At 49.5% G+C, this 19,039-nt stretch overlaps 1 protein-coding gene across 1 annotated transcript in view; it reads left to right on the forward strand.

Annotated features, from left to right (window-relative positions):
- Nucleotides 1-3,262: 3,262 nt before the first annotated feature.
- Cdh13 (cadherin 13) overlaps nucleotides 3,263-19,039 on the forward strand; it is an 873,075-nt gene continuing 857,298 nt past the window's right edge. Inside the window, exon 1 of the mRNA XM_027933116.2 lies at nucleotides 3,263-3,393. Within this exon, the coding sequence (XP_027788917.2) occupies nucleotides 3,349-3,393 (45 nt within the window). The 5' untranslated portion in view covers nucleotides 3,263-3,348. The remainder of the gene's footprint in view (nucleotides 3,394-19,039) is intronic.

Consider the following 19,039-nt stretch of genomic DNA (forward strand, 5'->3'; position numbering starts at 1 on the left):
ATCAGGAGCTGAGGGACAACAAGGCAAAACATGTAGACAAAAGTGGGGTTCCTCTGCAGCAGCCTTTGATCATTGGAATGAAATGATTTTTCTCCATCTTTTCAAAATCTGACCTTATGTCCTTTGGCAAGATGTGTGTTTGGGGGCGGGGACACCGATTCTGACAACAGCACTTGAGTTATGTTATTGTTTCCATTTTATTGATGAAAAAACAAGGCTTCGAGAATAAAAGCAACCTGCTCAATGTAAGCAGGGCCCAGAGGTCCCAGTCTGGGTCACATCTTACTAACAAGCCTCTTTCCGCCTTCAGGTTTGCAGAGGCCAGCTCCAAGGCCTGAATAGACCCTGCATGTCAACCCCTCCCAGTTCTGAAAAGCCACTCTGTGGAGCCTGAGGCCAGGAAGGGACGGGGCCTGGCCTCTGGGCAGCACACCCATCTGGGAATGGGTGTGCCCCAGCTTGGCTGCAGCCTCTCTCCCTGCCAGTGAGCAGCCCAGGACCTTGGAGGATGCCTGGGCAGGTCCTGGCAGGGGCCAGTGCCCGAAAGGTGTCTGCAGCAAACCTGCATCCACCTGTAGGACACAGTAGGCCCACAGACCTCTGTGGCTTGGGAATCACCACTCCAGTTACCTGTTGCTGGTTTGATGTCCCAGTTTCAGTCCTAGGTGATGGATTTGTGGTCACGTCAGAGGACTGCCCTCTGCCAAATGAAGCGGCCTCAACAAAGATCACCCCCATCCAGCAGCTGGCCCAGGCGCAAAAGACATGGCCCTAGGCCCCAAATGTCAGGTGAGCTCCTGGGGAGGCTGATCCTCCGCTGCCAGTGCAGCAGCCCCCTTCCCGCCCCCCCGCCAGTCCGGCTCCCCTGCTCTCTCGCAGATGTTGCTCCCGAGAATCCTCCCTGACAAGCCACCTGCACGAGTCTCCACCTGGCACCTGTGGCCAGGGAAGCCAGCCTGGCTCACTGGCCTTGAAGTGACACTGGTCACTTTTGCTCCCAGCTCTTTGTCTAGATCTGGCCCCATGCCCCCTCCAGCCCCAAGGGTCCAGCAAGTACAACCCTGATGTTTGCACAGAGGTGGGGCTGGAGCTGGGAATATTTGTTGAGTGGCACTAAGGACATGAAACGGGCAGAGCACAGAAAGGCCTGGCCGAAATGCAGACCCATGGCACTCCTTGTCCTCTGAACACAGCCTTGGACACTCCCTACCCCAGGAATGCTTCCTGGACTGAGCTGCTGCTCATGGAAATCTAGAGCTCACCTTCTGCCAGGTACCTCTCCTCTTGGTGCTTCGTCCCCTCCTGAGCTGTCCTGTGCTCTCCCTGTCTTTGCGTCTGACAATCCATGGTCTGGTTTAGCTGGTCCCTGACTGACAGGACGCCCCTTTCCTTTCATGGAAAATGGATGCTTCAGAATGTCTAGATCTGAAGCTGTTGGATTCCAAAGGACCGTGCTTTACTCTTGCCAGCGGGCAGTAGGGCTGTGGGTCTCCACACACAGGGGTTCCAAATCATGGTCATGTGTCACATCATCTGCTAAAGACTGCATTTTGTAGACACTCCAAGGCAGATGGTCCCACTCGAGTCAGGGAAAGACTAGATGAAGCAGCACATCTGCCTCTCACAGCCCCTTCAGGAGTTGTTTTGCCATCGTCACTGTCTGCTGGGTCAGCACGCATCAGGTGGCACTGCATTTTTATCAATGACCTTGGGACTTGTGAGATGACCTTGTGACCAACTAGCAGACAGTGAAGAAATTTTGAAAAGTATATCAGTTCACATTTATTGAGTGGTTATTATGTCACTTAATCCTCACCACAACCTAATGAGTTCAGTATAATTTGTATTTTAATTTTACCAGTGGACAAACAGAGGCACAGGGAGTTTGAGTAACTTAATAGTAAGTGGCAGCCCTGGGGACTGAGCCTAGGCAGTGTGACTCCAGACTCTTTGCCCCTCCTTGCCTTCTGCTACTTCTTGATTAGTCTAGCTATCCATCCCTTTAACACACACTAATCTCTGTCTTCATGTTCCAGGCCCTGTGCCAGATGTTGGAGTATAGCCCAAACCCAATGGATCTCAACATGGTCCATTGCTCAGTGTACTGCTATAATAGATGTCACATAATACATTTATTCCAGTATTTAATGCCAGGGGAAATTATGTTGGATGACTTTGTGTTCATGTTTCTATAGCAAGAACTATGTAATTTACCTGTTTCTCATATTGCTTTGGCTACCAGGAAGCTCATATCCAAACCAGAGCCAATCAGTTAGAGTTTGGAGTTAGCATTCCATCTTTCTGGACTTTCCCTCTGGTCTGGATTTTCTATTTTGATGGCAAAAATGTCCTCTTTTAATACAACACCTTAAAACCTTAGAAGGAGACTGCATGAAAATGATGACATCTTTGTTGTTTATTCTTAGATTCCTACCAGGGAAGGCAGACCTACATGTCCCTCTTACCCTAATTGCTAAAGTACTCCACTTGTAGAATTCCTTGAGCAGTGGCTACTAATGTTTTGAGTGGGTGTGGAGGTGGGGGGTGGGGAGCTCAAAGCTTCTGAAAGGTGAAAGTTCAGTCCATATAGGGGAAAAAAAAAAAGTCCTCAAATCATAGCCCCAGCTTTGGTGCCACATTTGTGGAGTAGGCAGCCGGTCAGACTCTCACCTGAGTAGTTAATAAAATCTATTGCCCCTTGATGGATTTTTCCTGCAAGCTAGAATTGATCTGTCCTCTTTGTGATTTGTGAGATGGCAGGGAAACACCAGACACATCATGGCTTGGGCCACATTTGGGGTGGGGGAGAGAGAAAAGAAAAAGAGAAAAAGAAATCCACTGCCAAGGTTTCCCTGGTGTAGACAGGGCTGGAACTGCTGGGGTCATTTTATTTGATTTATTGAAAATAAAGTGGATCTTATTAACATTTTAATAAAGAGAATCTATTTGCACCAGGCTGGAAGTGGCCACCGGTCCCTGGTGCAATTCCATTCTCTGGCAAAGTGGAATCGGCTGGCATCGCCCAGCGTGATTTGTGAGGCTGGGCCCCCACAGTCCAAAAAAAGCAAACGTGCTGCCTCCTGCAAGGGGCTCACTCTTCGCGAGGTGCTCGCCCGTATCTGCCATGCAAAGCGAGGGAGCTTTATGAAGGAATCCGTCTTGTAAAGCCATTGGTCCTGGTCATCAGCCTCTACCCAATGCTTTCGTGATGCTGCCGCTGATCTATTTGGGAAGTTGGCTGGCTGGCGAGGCACAGCCTCTCCTCAAAGCCTGGCTCCCACGGAAAATATGCTCAGTGCAGCCGCGTGCATGAATGAAAACGCCGCCGGGCGCTTCTAGTCGGGCAAAATGCAGCCGAGAACTCCGCTCGTCCTGTGCGTTCTGCTGTCCCAGGTAGGGAAGGGGAGCCCGGGCGCTCGGCACCGGTCTCTGCATTCTGCTCGTCCAGCGCGGTTCCGGCGAGGGGGCGTTCGGGGGTCTGGGGGCTCCGGGCGCGGCAGTGAAGGCAGCCCGGGGCTCGGAAGGGAGGTCATCCCCATCTTCACGGATCCTAGGGGCCCTGGCCTCCCACTCCGCCGTGTGTGTGTGTGTGTGTGTGTGTGTGTGTATGTGTATACGTTTCGGGAAAGAATGAGTGCGCTCCGGGTCCCTTTTTTTTGCAAGCCCGGGCGACATTCTCGCCTACATCAACTGGGGTAACTTTGGTTCGCCCCCAGAGGAGGAGGCTCCTGCACTGGAGAAAGACAGTTGGAAGCGAGTCTAGCGAGTCGTGCTTCCCGCTGACCAGCGCCAAGCCGCCGAAGCGCCGCTTGGGTCCGGATTGTCGGCTGCCGGGCTGGAGAGGCCGAGCTGGCATCGCTGACTTCCCGGGGCTCCGGTCCCCCTCGCCCAGCCCGCGGCGAGCTGGAAGGCACCTCCAGCCAGCCCAGCGCCGCAGCCCGGCTGCTGCTGTCGCTCAAAGGCGCCGGCGCTGGCCGCGCCCGCATCGGGGTCCTTTGGGTCTCAGACCCCGGGCCGGAAGGGCCTGAGCGCGTCCCCCGCCAGGGCGCAGGCCCCAGCCCCCCGCGCCCCCATTGTCCAGCCAGCTGGAGCTCCGGCCGAGCCCAGGCGGCCGCCTCTGTTGCCTTCCCCGGGCGGGCGGGCGGGCGCAGCGCAGAGAAAAGTTCAAGCCTTGCCCACCCGGGCTGCAGCTGCCTGTTAACCCTCCCTGAGCTGCAGCTGCGGGAGGAGGGCTTGCCGCTTAGGAGGGGACCAGGAGACAGGGCCCTTCACAATCGCCTCTGCGTCTCCCGTCTCGGGAAGTTTTGTGTGCAGGAAAGCGGTACTCCAGCCAGGCCGGAGGGTCTGGTGGCCGAGGGGCACACCCAGCCCTACTCAGGGCCCTTTGGTTTTTCAGAGCACCCGACCCAGTCCCCAACGGCCCCCCTGGTTGCCTCTGGGACTTAGAGTGAGCTGGCAGCCTACAAGTGGGTGGGTAAGACAAGGGCAGGGCCAGCCTGAGAGGAAGGAGTGGAAAGGTGCGCCGAGGGGTGCAGGAATGGGTGTGGAGCTTGGCAGAGGAGGAGGCCCACGGGTGCACTTGGGGCTGAGAAGGAAGCCAGGGTCCCAGCAGGGACTGGCTGGTATGAGAAGATCTAGTGCAGCCTTTTAAGGGGAGACCACGATGGGTCAGTGTTGGGGTATGACTTGGGAAATGGGCCAGCCTGCCAGGAATGCAGTGACCATGGAAACGACTCACAGGAGGAGTGGGTGGCTGCGGATGGTCCTGCCAGGGTGCAGAGTAGGGTGCCTGGCTGCTGAGCCACTCTCCTGCCACTGACTTCTCCCCTGGTCACTGGGTCACTGTTCAGACTGCCCAGTTTAAGCTCCTCTTCTTCCAAGGCTTTGCTGGCTGATGTTTGTGGGCTCCCTGTAGCATTTAGTCCTGCCATGGATCCTATACCTGGCTGTGTACCAGTTTTCCAGACTTCCTGGACTCTTAACTGTCCCTGAAGCTATATGTTGAACATATATCCCAGTTAGCAAGGTGGCTCAGATTATGCCTCAGACAGAACGATTCAGAGGGTTCCTTTCTGCTATATGCTAGTGGTACCACCCTGGGCAAGTTGCTTAGCCTCTCTGAGCTTCCAGGTTCTCTGTAGTGAGATAATCTACCTTCTTCCTGGGACTGCTAGGTGGATAGGGTTGCATTCAACAGGATGCCCTAGGTAATGCATTTGTACAAGGCTGGTCACCCTGGGACACTTACCACAGCCTTATCCAGGACTTTACAGTCCTCCCCTTTTGGCTTCCTTAGAGCAAGACATTGCGTGATAGTTCCCTGAGACTAGGGGCTGGGTGCATGGTGCCCTTTGCAAAGCAGCAGGTGGATGTACTCACCCAGGGCCCTGGCTGGCACAGGTGGGCTCCAAAGCCTCACTCAGTTACTTTAGAAGGGGATTGAATCACCTGTCTAGAGGGGTTCCTGTCTCTTTGATTGTTAGGCATGATCAGAGCAAATGTCCACATTAGGACAGTCATTGGTATCCTTTCCTGGTGGCATAGTACCTCACAGGGAAATCTCCTTGCAATTGAGTTTACCAGCAAAAGGTTCGAGTGCAGCGCTCTGTGTGCCATACAGAGAAGCAGGGAAAGTCTTGGAAGCTTTGAGTCAACAAGCAAAAACAAAACTTTCCCGAGGCAAAGAGAAAACAGAAGAAAGGGGAAAACAATGTAATAAAGTAAATTAGTCACTCTGCCCTGGTGGTGCTCGGGCAGGCCCGTGTGTTTTTCCACCGATGGTCTCTGAAGGCTTATTGGCTGGGCTGTAGGTTTTGGTGCTGGGCAGGGATCGAGGAGCTGGAAGCAACAATGGCTGGAAGCTGGCAAAGTTGGAAAACAGTCACCTCTTCCCTGGGGTGTTTTGGGAAAGTCCATCCCAGAAGTGGCCTCTGGAATCTCGCTCCAATAATGAATGTGAAACAAATTAAGAGGCATGAGCTAGAAATTCCACTGTAAAATACAGTTCCTCTGGCCCCCATCGGGTAGCACTTACAAGTAACTCAAAGTCCTAACAATGCATGAGTAATCCCCCAAGAATTAGGATTTTAGGGAGTGGTTCAGGTTTGGAGAGCAGTCACTGCGGAGTGACTAAAAAACATTCCATGGAATTCTGAGATTTCGAGTTAAAGTGGGGAGTTTCTCTTGGAGTCAGAATGTTGATTTTCAGGATTTTAAGTGAGACTCCGCATCTTTACGGGTTGTGTTTCGAGAGTGGTGTTGGTGTGCAGAAGCTTCCTGGTGGGGTAACAGGACTGGGAGTTGGAGAGAGCGCCTACTGCCCATCCTCTGCCTTCAGCACGCGGCAGCTTTGAAGATTTCAAAAGCACTGGGGAAACGGAGATGCCAGTGGCCAAAGGAATCAGAGTGGCAGAGTTCACATGTCTGAACATTTTTTTTTTAAAAGCAAGTCCCAAAAGAGATTCAATAAACTGCAGGGCTAATATGAGATTTGGATTTGTGGAATTCTTCAGTCTGTGCTGGAAGCCTCGGAGTTCTCCTAGCTGATCTCCCTTACTCTGCCCCTCCCTTCTCCCTCTTCCTATCTTTAGCCCCTGGGTTTTCCCTTAAGTAAAATCGATTTCCTTGAATAAGGATATTCTGCGTGTCACAGTGAAGTCGTCAGCACACCAACGTGCCCAGTAACTGCATCGTCGGAAAGTATCAGCATATGGATGTGTAAATTGACCCTCAACCGGAAGTTCTCTCCATAGGTGAAAGCATGGCTAGGTTCTTGAAGATATTCTTCTTTTCTTTCCTCCCCAAAGTACAGTTGTTTGGGGGAGTACAGATAATTTGCATTTTGTGACAGATAAGAAAAAAACTATGGATTCAATTCACACCTGTGTGAAAGTCATATCATCTAAATAGCCCAAAGAATTTCAGTGCGTGCACGTGTGTGTGTGTGTGCACGCGTGTTTTGATTTTGTTTTAATACCTGTTGAAAATTTTCTCCAGAAGAGGGCTCCATCCACAGCATTTCAAAATTGTGAATCTACAGCTTATATTTTAAAGAACTTCACCGTAGCAGCTCCATCAAAACAAAACTATTCTCCTTTTTCCAGATTATTTGCCATAAACTCCCCCAGACGAGAAGTCCTGTCATTTTCCCCTGGGTGCCTTCCCTTCTTTCTTTCCTTTTCCCTAGGATGGTTGGTTCTGTTCTATTGACCCTTCAACGCTGCAGCTCCTTAGAGCATTAGAGCTGGGAGATTTCAAAGACCTTTGTAGACAATGCAGTGTGAAATGTGAGGAAGTTCTGAGATTTCCTGGCATTTGGCTTTGGTTGGATCTGGTTTTATTCCTTGGGCAGCACAGAGGCAGGCACAGCTCTCCCTGTGAAGGAGACAATCTTCCCCAGTCGGTTACTACCCAGGAGAGGGAGTCCTGAGCCAGGGCGCCAGGAAATACCTGTCTGTCATCCAATTACAATAATCAGTTAGACAGAATCAAATCAAGTGACCAGTGGTGTGGGCCTTGTTTCCATTTAGCTGTCAGCAAGGTGTCCACACGCCTGCAAGGATCTGGCCTCCCGAGGGACACTGCCAATACAATTCCCAGTGGCCTGTCTCCTCCATAGTCGCAGTGACTGGCTGAACATAGGTTTCCTTGCACCTTCAGTAGGCACTCAATGGTGGCCATATCCTAGGGTTAGGGAAGGAGGTCACCTCTCTCCCTCTGCAGAGGAAGCACCTAAGGGAGAGCTGGAGAGGAGGAGACCCACTTCCAACCTGAGGTGCCAACCCAGCAGGACTGTGAGTGTGGCCACCCTTTGGCTTAGCAGAGGGGCCTCCAGTCTCTGCTTGCTGCAAATCTATCTCAACTCTGCAACTCTGACTTCTGGGAAGAGGTTGCAAAGTAGTGGTCACAGGTCAATTTTAGTCCCTGGAGGTATCTTGCTTGAAAACTAGAAAATTATACAATAGAACAAAGCAAGACAAAACAAAATACTCCAGATCTCTCGCACTTCTTAACCAGTCAGGAGGTCAGGCAGCCCTAGGGCTGCGCTCCCACAGGGCCTTACGGGGCTGGAGCTGCCCCCTTTAGGCGGGACATGCCTCTGTATTTTGTCACAGTTCCCACCACTCCCAAGGACCCTGGCCCACTGTACTCACTGAATTTGCCCACTTGAACCTATTGCCATTTGAGTTTGGACCTCTACTTTCATAAATGATGAGGCTTGATCGAATGGATGCAGTTAAATTCTCAGTGATAGACTCTTTGTAAAGGAAGGGGCTGGACTCCTTCCAGTTCCTGTGATTGAACTACATTGATGTGTGCTTTGGAAGAGCACAGCCAAGAGACTGCCCTTTCCCTGGGACTAATAGCACCAGGCCATTGCTTCTCATGCAATAGTTACCCATGGACAAGCGACACTCTGCAGCTTGGGGTCAGTGCAAGCCCTGGGGCATTAGAGGGTTGCCAGCAGTGGAGGGACCTCGGGATGATGTGATATAGAGGCCCTCCTGCCCACTGTATAGTGTTTTACCAAGAGTGTAAGCTACCCGTGGGGCATGGTGACACCCTGGCATTGTCATTGCAAGAGTGTGGCTTGCCACATGATGGGCTTAATCAGAACTTCACAGGAACTTAGTCTGCTTAGCCTTGCAGGGGCCGTGGTAGGACTGAGCTAATACACAGCATTTGTCACTGCAGGAGGATGTTTCATCATAGCTTTGTCACCTAGCACTCTTATGCACAGGGTGCTGTCACCTCCAGTGTGTTCCTGTGATGTTTTCGTATCTGTTGTTAAGTTAACACATGCTGCGGTTCCACTGACAGCCTTAATGCTGCAATTAATGCTCTTTGGCTTCATAAACACTGGACTAATCTGTCTGCCTCATCCATTCCAGCAGGTGAGCCCCAGATAACACTTGTTTTCCACGCTACAGGCCCCAAAGATCAGGGCAAATGGATCTGCATGCACATCCAGAAAAAGGTGATTGTTTTTCTGCTACTAGTTGCCTACAGAAGTCAAATTCTTGAAAATTAACATTAGCAACAGGCACGTTTTGACACATTATGTCTCATTTCAAAGACACCAAGGAGTGTCCCCTGATCTGCTGCAGAGGCACAAAGACCCTGTGTCTCCAGGCTGACGCAGGACGGGCTGGGGTGGAGGGTGGCAGCTGCTCAGCTGACAGCAGCCTGCCACATGCCTGGGCAGGGCCCGGAAATGAGCTCAGCCTCTGCAGGAGCCTGGGGACCTTCAGGGGAATGTGGCAGCCTTCATCTCTGCCTCGCGGGGCCTGTAGGCCAGTGTCTCTTGCCTCCGAGGTGGGAGGGAACTGCTTCTCCATGCTGTATGCTGCTGGAAGGAGAAGATGGCTACAAACGCCTGAAGCTTGAGTTTCTGTGACAATCTCCCTGTCCCTCCGTGGGTGGATGCAGGGGTCTGCAGGAAGTTGCTGGACCCCAGCCCAGAACCAGTATCTGAGATAGGCCAAAAGGTTCAGCCTTCACTGCCATAGCTGTGGGACACCTGGGGTCATCTAATGCAGAGGCTGAAAGTCATGGCCTGGGGCTGGTCCCTGCCTGCAGCCTGTTTTTATAAATAGTCCCACTGGATCCGAGCCACACCCATTCGTTTATGTAATTGTTATGGCTGCTTTGTGCCTAACAACACAGTGAGACTGTCTGGCCCCCAAAGCTTAAAATATTTATATCTGGACCTTTACAGAAAAACTTAGCTGGCCCCTGGTCTAACTCAAAATTACAGTCAAACAGGCTATAGGAAGCTTTATCAAAGGGGTGGGTGAGGGGTTCAGCCCTTGGGGATTGTGCCTTCCTGGCCCCAGCACACAAGCAACTTGACTTCAGAGAAATTCAGACCATATGGCTTCAATAAATCTCGATGATATTTATGGAGGACCTACTATGTTCCAGGTACCATCAGTATGTTCAGGGTCCAGCTGCTGATAAGGCAGACTCAGTCTCTCCTCTCTTGGGGCTCAGCCTAGCAGGGGGATCAATCTCAATTAATGAATAATTTAAAACCAAGACAACCGCTGCGGAGGCAGGAAATGCTGGTGCGAGGCCGTGCATTCTGCGTGTCAGGCTTGTCTGCTCTTTGTCTTTCCCCCCCACTGAACATACGCTCTGTGTGGCATGTTGTCTAAATTGTTCACTTCTGTATCCCCAGGGCCCAGAACAGTGCCTGGCAAATGATGGGCACTGAGCTTACGTGAGCAAATGAGTGAACATAGGAAAGGCATCAGATCCAGACGAAGGACCCAGACACTTCCCTGACACAGTGACGGGATGTACAGACAGGGGCCCAATCCAGGGTGGGGGGATGGTGGAGGGACCCTCCAGGCAGAAGCACAGGCTGGGTGAGGCCTCTGTGCAGCTCAACCCAGGGAATCATGTGAGGGGTGGCCTGAGGTGCTAGGTCCCTGTTGGCCACTGCAAGGACTTTGGTGTTGTCCCAGAGTGATGGACACCCATTGAAGGCCACAGGGGGAGGGTGTAGAGTGACATGATCCAATTTCCACTTTGAAAAGGTCACCCAGGTTACAATGCAGCCAATGGGTTGGAATAAGAGTATCAATAGAAGGGAGAAGCCAGCCTAGGCCTTAGCTGGAGTCTAGGGGAGCCTAGACTCTGCAGTGACGGTGCAGCTGGGCGGAAGCATCCTGCCCAGGCCATGGGAGATGTTTAGTGGAGCCCCTGCCAGGGCTGGAGCGTAGCTGGTTTGGAGATGGGAGGGGATGGTGAGGAGGCCCTCAGGATGCTTGAATCTGGCTCTTCCACTTGGAAGGAGGCTGGAGCCACTTACCCAAGTAAGCAGCCCAGGTGTTTGACATGGGCTGAGGGCCTGTGAGAGTGTTCGCCAGGCTCCTGGGAGAGGCCTGTAGTCAACAGAACCAGTTTATGCCTGCATCCAGATGGGTACTCTGGGGGCCTGAAAATGCCCTTGCCCAGACTGACCTATGCACAGCCTCTGTAATTAACCAATCTCAGAGACTTTTCATGCAAAATATATTTGAGAAAAACATTGCCAAGCCCTTTAATCGTTTCTTGAACATTCAATCAGCAGCACTGGAAATATTTCTTACATGAAGCAAATAATGATCCACTGCTTTCTGAAATCACTTTGTGAATGCTAACAAGCCTTCTTCTCAGGGTGTTGGGGACAGTGTTGCTGACATGTACACTTCTGAGCCTGGTAGCAGAATATTGAACTGGGTGCCAGGCAGAGGTGTGCTGGCAAATGTTCAACAACCAGCTCTCTCTCTAGAAAACAAAACCACACCAAACCCAAACCAAGACACAACCACATGACTCATAGTGTTTGTCAATTTCTATGGTGTAAATGCTCCTGCTGGGGGCAATTTAAACCTACTAACCTAAAAATTTCCTAATATTTTAACAATGTACTCTTGCAAATTGGTACTAACTGGCTGCTTCACACCACGAATGGTTGGTCCCTCTTTCCAGCCTGCCTCTCACCCACACTGTGACCTCCAGCAGAGCAGCTTTAGTGATCTCATCTGCAAAATGGACCAGCTTATCTTGAGGTTCAGATGGATAAAGGGGTTAAGGTGCAGGGAGACCTAGTATGCTGGGTTTATGCTCACAGGTGACCAAGGTCATGATCACCTTCAGGGAAATGGGTTCTCTCTCAGGATTCCATGGCTATACCGTGGGCCCCCATGAAAACTCAGTCACTGAGTGAAGTTTCATGTGTGAAAACAGAGGGTGCTACTTAGTTGCCTTCATGGGTATTGTGCATATTTTGCAGTTACTTAATAGTGTCATTGCGTTCCATGGTCCCACAGATTCTGAACTTGTCTATCTTGCTCTCCTGTGCTGTTACTCTTCTTTTCTCCCTATTTCCTCCAGGAAGTGATTTACTGAGTACCATATTTCAGGCTCTCCACCAGCTATTTTAGACTCAGGGAGATGGGTACTGTGGTCTCCTTTCAGCAGGTGAAGAAGCTGGGGAGCTAAAGGAACTGGCCTCAGATCACAGAAGGAGCAAGTGTGGTCGGGGATGTGAACCGCGGCATGGGTGTGGACAGATTGTCCCCGATGTCTCAGTCCTTCACTCAACCCTCACAGAGGCCCTTAGGGGATGCAGAGATAACACAGTGGACATGATCCCTGCTACCCTGGTGCTCACAGTCTGGTAAGAAGCAAGGAAATAAATAGTTGAAATAATTATAAATTCAGTAATTGTTACAATAGCAAATAGTAGTTGCTGAACTAGATGGAAGGAAGGGGCTGGTGAAGCCTCACTCCCTTCTCTCCATCTCTCTTTCCCTAATTTTGAATACCCACCAGGCACCAAGAATGGTGCTCTGTGGGAATCCATGGACGAATCCAACAGCCCTGCCCTTGGCCAGGAGTGAGTGCGGCAGAGTCGGGCTCTGCTGGGATGCAGAGGAGTTGGGCCGGGGCTGCTTGGCAGAGCTGGGAGACTCCAGCCTTGAGAAGTGAGCTTGATTCCCAGCCCAGCCATTTGCACGCAGTGTGGCCTCCCATAAGTGACCTCACTTCCCTCCTGCTGTTCCCTCCTGTGCTTAAACAAGTAAGAAGGGGAGGGCAGGAGTTGGTGAGGATTGAGTAAAAGTCAGCGACTGACATCTGCTAGGGGCCGAAGACACGTTGGTTGTGTTAACTTCACAACACTGTGCTCCAAGGAAATTGAGAGTCTGAAGTTGTCCTCAGGCCCTGCCTTTAGGATCTGACTAACTCAAGAGACAAGATGACTTTGTGTTTGAACGTGCACAGACATTAAAAAAGAAGTTTGTTCTCTTGGGAAGTTCCCATATGGGTAGGTCCCCAAAGATTGCTGTGCTGGGGACTTCGTGCCTCAGCAAATCATTAGATCTGGTGAGGTCTTATCTTCTGGATGTATCTGCCCAGTGGCTGGTTCTAGGGACTTTATTAGGGCACTCTGTGTGGGTGCATGCAAGTACACGTGTATATACTATGGCCTTAAGAACTTATTATTTAAAAGACCCCAGTAACTAGGATTCACTGCGGCTGCTAGGTAACAGTTGCATGCATCATCTCAAATCCTCACTACAGCTAAGGGGTCACTATCCTTATCTCAGTTTTGTAGGTGATAAGAAGTTGTGAGTGTCTGAGTCATTTGTCCAAGGTCACTCAGCCATGAGGACTGGGACCAGGGTTTGAACCCAGTGGTGTGTTAGAGTCTGTAAACAAGTCAAAATAACACCTGGCATTTTGCCAGGGGAATGTTAGAGTTCCTAAACAAGTCTGGATGGTGCCTGGCAAAATGCCAGAGGGAGTGGTTTGAGAAGTAACAAAAGCGAGCCATTAAGTGTGGAGATTCCTTATTGGTTGACTGATGTATCTAGTTTATGCTAATTAGATAAGCTGTGTGGAATGTATAAATACTGCTCCTGTCCTGCAATAAATGGCTCCCTCTCCTGCTGTATCAACGTACACAAGTTGTTCGTCACCCCCCGGTTATTTTGCTGCAGCCGGACTGCGGCAGTGCTGTCCATTTGCCTCTACATTTTGGCAGTGTGTGGATGCTACCTGTCCATGCCTGCCCCTCCCTACTTACCTAACAATTCTCTTGAAGTCAATGTGGCAGCTTGGGATAGCCTCAGTTTTTGAGTTTCTGGGCTCTCAATCTTTTTTTTTGTGTGTGGTGCCACAGATGAATCCTAGGGCCTTGTGCAGGCCAGGCAAGCCTTCTACCACTGAGCCATGTCCCCGGCCCCAAGTTCCCGATCTCTAAAGGAGGACCTGGGCCCTGGCCTTCTGCCTGGGTAAATGGTTGCAGCCTTCAGAAATGCATTAGCCCAGGGTCTTTGTGTTCTTTGTCTTGGAGTCTGCTTGTGACCAGGGTCAAAACAACCCACCCACACTGGGTGTTGTCCCTAGCAAGAACAGCTATCTCAGGTAAGAGTGGCTGCAGTGGGCCAGGACCCAGAGTGGGCGTAGCTCTTCTGCAGCTACAAACCCACAGGCAATTCCTGCAGTCACCTGCCCAGCACAGTGCCCAGCTGCTGGGTAGTGCTCTCCCCAGGGTGTGGAGGAGCTTGACATCTAGGCCAGTGCTTCCTGCATTCTGCTGTTTGTAGGATCTGACTGCTTTCCTGGTCCATAAGAAGAGAGGAATGTACAGCCTGTGTCCATATTGAGACACACGCATCTATGGTGCATTGCAACAGAACTGAATCTAACTTGAAATTTATATATATATATATATATATATATATATATATATATATATATATATTTTTTTTTTTTTTTAATTTAAGTGCCTTTAGTCAGGGCAGCTGTTCACCTGCAGACACTGTGCACTGACTTCACCCAGCACCGTGGCACATGCTGGCCACAGAGCTGCAGAACTTTCTCCACCCTTGTGGAGTCCATTCCCATGGCGGGCACTCTCCTTGTGCCCACTCCCCATGGTCCCATGTGCCAGGTCCTCCCGTGGTGGCCTTGTCTTTGTACCTCTCAGGATGATCACATCTGTGCACCAGCTCTGTTCATTCCATATTCAGCTAAGGCATTCATTGAACAACTGTTCTGCACAAAAGCAGTAACTACCCCAGGAAAGCAGCAGTAGTTTCCTGATGGCCCTCATGGAGCCTACATTCTAACAGGGAAAGGCAGAAACAAGAAGTAAATATGATTTTTTTTTTTTTTTTTTTTGCAGTGACAGTGCTATGAGACAACTTTCAAATGAGATAGAATGTTGTCCTGAGCGTGCCCATCACCCTGCCTTGGGATGTTTGTTTTGATACAATGGCCTTCCTACCTCTTAGGAAACGCCCTACCATTTGTGAAATGAAGCTGACAATAAATAGAGAACATTTTTGTCCTTAATTATGAAGTGGTGTTGGTCAACCTTTGCCCATTCTCTATTTTCTGTTGTAATTTTCCTCTTGGAAATCCCGTGATTTAAACCAGGGGTTGGTCATTGTTTTGCAAAGAGCTGTATGATAAACATATTGCCACTCTTGCCACCACAGACATATATAAGTAAATGGGTCATGCTCGGTTCCAATAACACTTTATTTAAAAAAGTAGCTGGAGCTGGATTTGGCCCTTATACTAGTTTGCTGAGCCCTGATCTAAACCATTGGCCACCTCACCAGCTGGACAAATAGGATAAGGAAGGATAGGGCAGAGGCCAGGAGAGGAGACCGGACATCATCTCTGGCCTTTGTTGCCACGAGCATTGTTATTACTTTGTGGTCACCTATCACTGGATTGTTTGTATTCACTTCAAGCAAAGGATGTTGGTAGTTAACTAGAGAAAATAGTTTTGAGACCAGCTCTAAACTATGTCATAATTTAGCTTTTGGAGTAATTAACTGGCCTGTAATTCTTAAGGTTTTCTTGATCCCCAAAGGTATTTGGGTCAGGCCCTGCACCTTGGGTCGTGTTCCCACAGGCAGTGTTGGAGAAAAGCTTGAGCACTGGGGGCTAACTTGAAGATGGTCCCTAAGACTGAAAGTGAGCGAGTGGAGAGTGAGACAGAAAAAAAGGAAGCCAATAAGTCAGTAAAGAATGTGTCATTGGGCTGGCTACCGTCCTGAGGCCCACTGTCACTGGGGCCCACGAAAGAACGGCACCAAACCCATTTCAGAACAGTCCCTCTGCAGGACAGTGGCTCGGGTCTGTATAACCAGTTCCTATCTTCTGTTGCTCGGGGGTGACCCCTGCCACCATTGGCTCCCCTAGGTTTCCTTTGCTGTCATGGAGAGAAACATGGCTTTGGAGGGTCACTGATCAGAGAAATGGAGAGGCACAGAGTGTGCTTAGACTGCCAGGATATGCCCTGGGCAGGGGTGAGACACGGTTGGCCACTGTTACGTGTGTTAGAAAGGTCCTCAGCAGAGCCAATGATAACAGAAAGGGTTGTGGTGGTACCTGGGTTTTTAAACCTTCCAGTTTGGGTCAAGCACCTACCTGCAGATGTTCTCTTTCCTACTAGATGGTTCCACTATGACAAAGCCCTGGAATGCCACCTTAGGGCTTCATCTCTGACATGGGCTATATCCCACTACTTTTTAATAATTAACAAATAAGTCAAGATCAGAGGAATGCACTGTGGGTATTTTGGGGTCAGCATATGGGAGAAAAGTGGAATGTTCGAGTAGTTCCCCTCATTCACTCCTTCTGCCTTTCATCGACAGACATGACTGAGCCCACTGGGTGCTAGACACCCTTCTGGATACTGGGAATACAGAAGGGAACAACATGGACCCAGCAGCTGCCCTGGCATGCTTCCAGCCAGGAAACAGACAATAACAAACATGGACAGGGAGACGTGCTGTGTCAGGTCAGGAGGGCCCCAGCCCTGGCCTATCCTGCCTGTTGATTGAAGGGTGGGAATGATATCCATGGGAGAGATGATTTTCCCTCTCCCATTTAGCCATGCACTTACTCCTTATGATCACCCCACGCAGCTGATTTTTACAATGAGATTCTGATCTTGAGGAAGATCGGAATGTTGCTTGGCAAATGGGTGTTGGCCAACTGGAGCCAATGCAGCCTCGTGCCCAGTCCAGTGCGCTTCTGGATGCTTAGTTAAATTCTCCTAGAATAATTCTGAATTGTTGTTGTTGATTTAATTCATCTGGAATAATTCTGAATTGTTATTGTTGACACACAATAGAGTTGAATTTTACTCAAAGGTTGGGTTATAAAGTCAGGGTTTAAGGCATACAGTTGTCATTAACCTTGAAATCTTTTAAGTTGCCCATTAAAGTGTGATATGCGTGGTTTTGTGTATGCAACCCTCTGCTGTAATCAATATGGAAAAATGTTTAATGCATGTAGCAATGCACACTGTATAATAAAGAATATATGCAAGATATAATTTTACAGCCTTTAATTGCAGTATTTACATTGTATTTTTTCCTTCTCTTTTTTTGGTGGCAGAACTGGATTTACATTAGTTAAATGTGCATATGATAAAACTTCATTGTACTCATTTGTGCTGGGCTCCTAATCGTTCATTCCCTGCCAGGCTGTGCACTAAGGAGAGCGAGAGCTATTTCCTATTTCGTCTATTGTGTTCTACTCCTTTCTGGATTCCCACTATGGGTCAGATGCTTTAGGACAGGGAACTGCAACATAGTATTTCCAGTATAGTAATGGTGGCTGGTGTCTGTGTGGTGCTGCCCAGGAGTGAGTTCCTATCCCAATACTCTGATGTATTAATTGGCACGCCTAGTACCCATAAGGATTCTGGGGGGGTATCTGCTGATTCTAATTTTGTTTCACAAATGGAGAAACTCTAGAAGACCGGATATAGATCACACAGCTTTGAAGCTTTGGGGCTTAGATTGAAAACTCAGGTGATTCCAGATACAAAAGGGCACGTGTTGTATGATTCCATGGCACAGGCAAAGCCATAGAGGCAGAAAGCAGACTAATAGCTACCTGGGGTTGATGCAGGGGTGAAAACAGTGGGGGGTAGCTGTTAATGGTTATGTGGTATCTTTGGGGAGGATGAAAACATTCTAGAATTCGATAGTGAGGATGATCACACAGTTCTAGGAATATACCAAAAGCTACAAAATTGTGTATTTTAATAGGGTGGACTTCATATTATGCTAATTATATCTCAATAAAGGTGCTAGTAAACAAAACAAACAAACAAACAACAACCCAGGCACACATACACCTACAGGTGCTCACCAGGAGCCGAGTGGCTCTTCTTCACTTCCCTTAGCACTGCTGCTCCATAACAGGGCCCTACCCACCAAATACAGATCAGAAAACTGGGGCAGAAAGATACTGAGAAATTTGGGGCTTGAAGGGGCAGGACCACTACTTAACCCAGGCTCTCTGGGGCTGAATCCTGCTCTTGCTGGCCAACGGGCTCTCCTGCTTGTTTTGCCCATTAAAAGCAACCTGTGTGGTCCAGAGCTTGTGTGGTCTAAGCTTCTAACTTGAAACCAAGGCTGAGCTTTTCACTTCTTTTCACTTTTGCTGATTTGTAAACTGGATTAAGAACTATCTGTAAACTGGGTGCTGTAGTGCATACCTATAATCCCACCGACTCAGGAGGCCGAGACAGGAGGATCACAAGTTCAAAGCCAGCCTCAGCACTTTAGTGAGACCCTACCTTGAAGTAAAAAATAAAAAGGGCTGGTAGAGCACCCAGGGTTCAATACTCAGTGCCAAAACTAAATAAATAAAAATAAAAATAAAAAAATTAAATAAAAAAAAGCCACCTTTTCTTCACTGGTGATTGTTCCCATCTGGGGGAGCATCTCTGGTGCAGGGTGCTGGTAGAAAATGCAGAGTTTGTATGAGAAAGGAGTGTGTTCCTGGAGGACTTAAAAGTAGTAAGTGTCCCAGAAGAGAGGGAAGGAAAGGGAGAGAGAACAAACTTAATTGTGTGTAAGTCATTGTGTTTAAGTTGATAGCAGATTCTGGAATGATTTGGGGTTTACCCCCAATCACCTGAGTGTCTGGCACCCCTTGGCTGGTACAGTGGAAGAGCTGACAGAATAGCAATGAGCAGGTGACCTAGCTCTAAGGCTGGGAGAGGATCTGGCTCTTGATCTCTGGCACTTTGGGCTCTCTAAACCCAGGACCCCACCCTCAACACACCTGCCCAGCAGAGTTCCTTTGATTCCCAAGCCCCCTAAAAATGGAGTTTACTCCTCTCTGCCTTCACTGGTGGATTGATTATTTTCATTTTCTTTTTTGTTTATATGCAGAGTGACAAAGCCATTATGCGTGTACACTGTAACAGGAAAGGACAGCCAGGGTTCCCCCACTGACCAGGCACACGACAGTGTTTGTGTTTGTGGCCATGGAGATGGGGCTTTATAAAGGCCGTGCTAGGAACTGTCATGAACTGTCATTGCCTTCCTGAGTCTGCAGCACAGGGAGCAGCTGAAGTTGGGGCTGGCGCTGGGGCAGAAGCTGGGAACTGACTGTCCTGGACCTAAGGCATCAGAGCCTCTGGGTGGCTCTGGCTGAGACCTGTTCTCCTGGTGTCTAGTGACAGGAGTTTGCTGGGCTTCCCTAGTTCTTTTTTTTTTTT

The sequence above is a fragment of the Marmota flaviventris genome, chromosome 18, assembly GCF_047511675.1.
Source record: "Marmota flaviventris isolate mMarFla1 chromosome 18, mMarFla1.hap1, whole genome shotgun sequence".
Taxonomy (NCBI): Eukaryota; Metazoa; Chordata; class Mammalia; order Rodentia; family Sciuridae; genus Marmota; species Marmota flaviventris.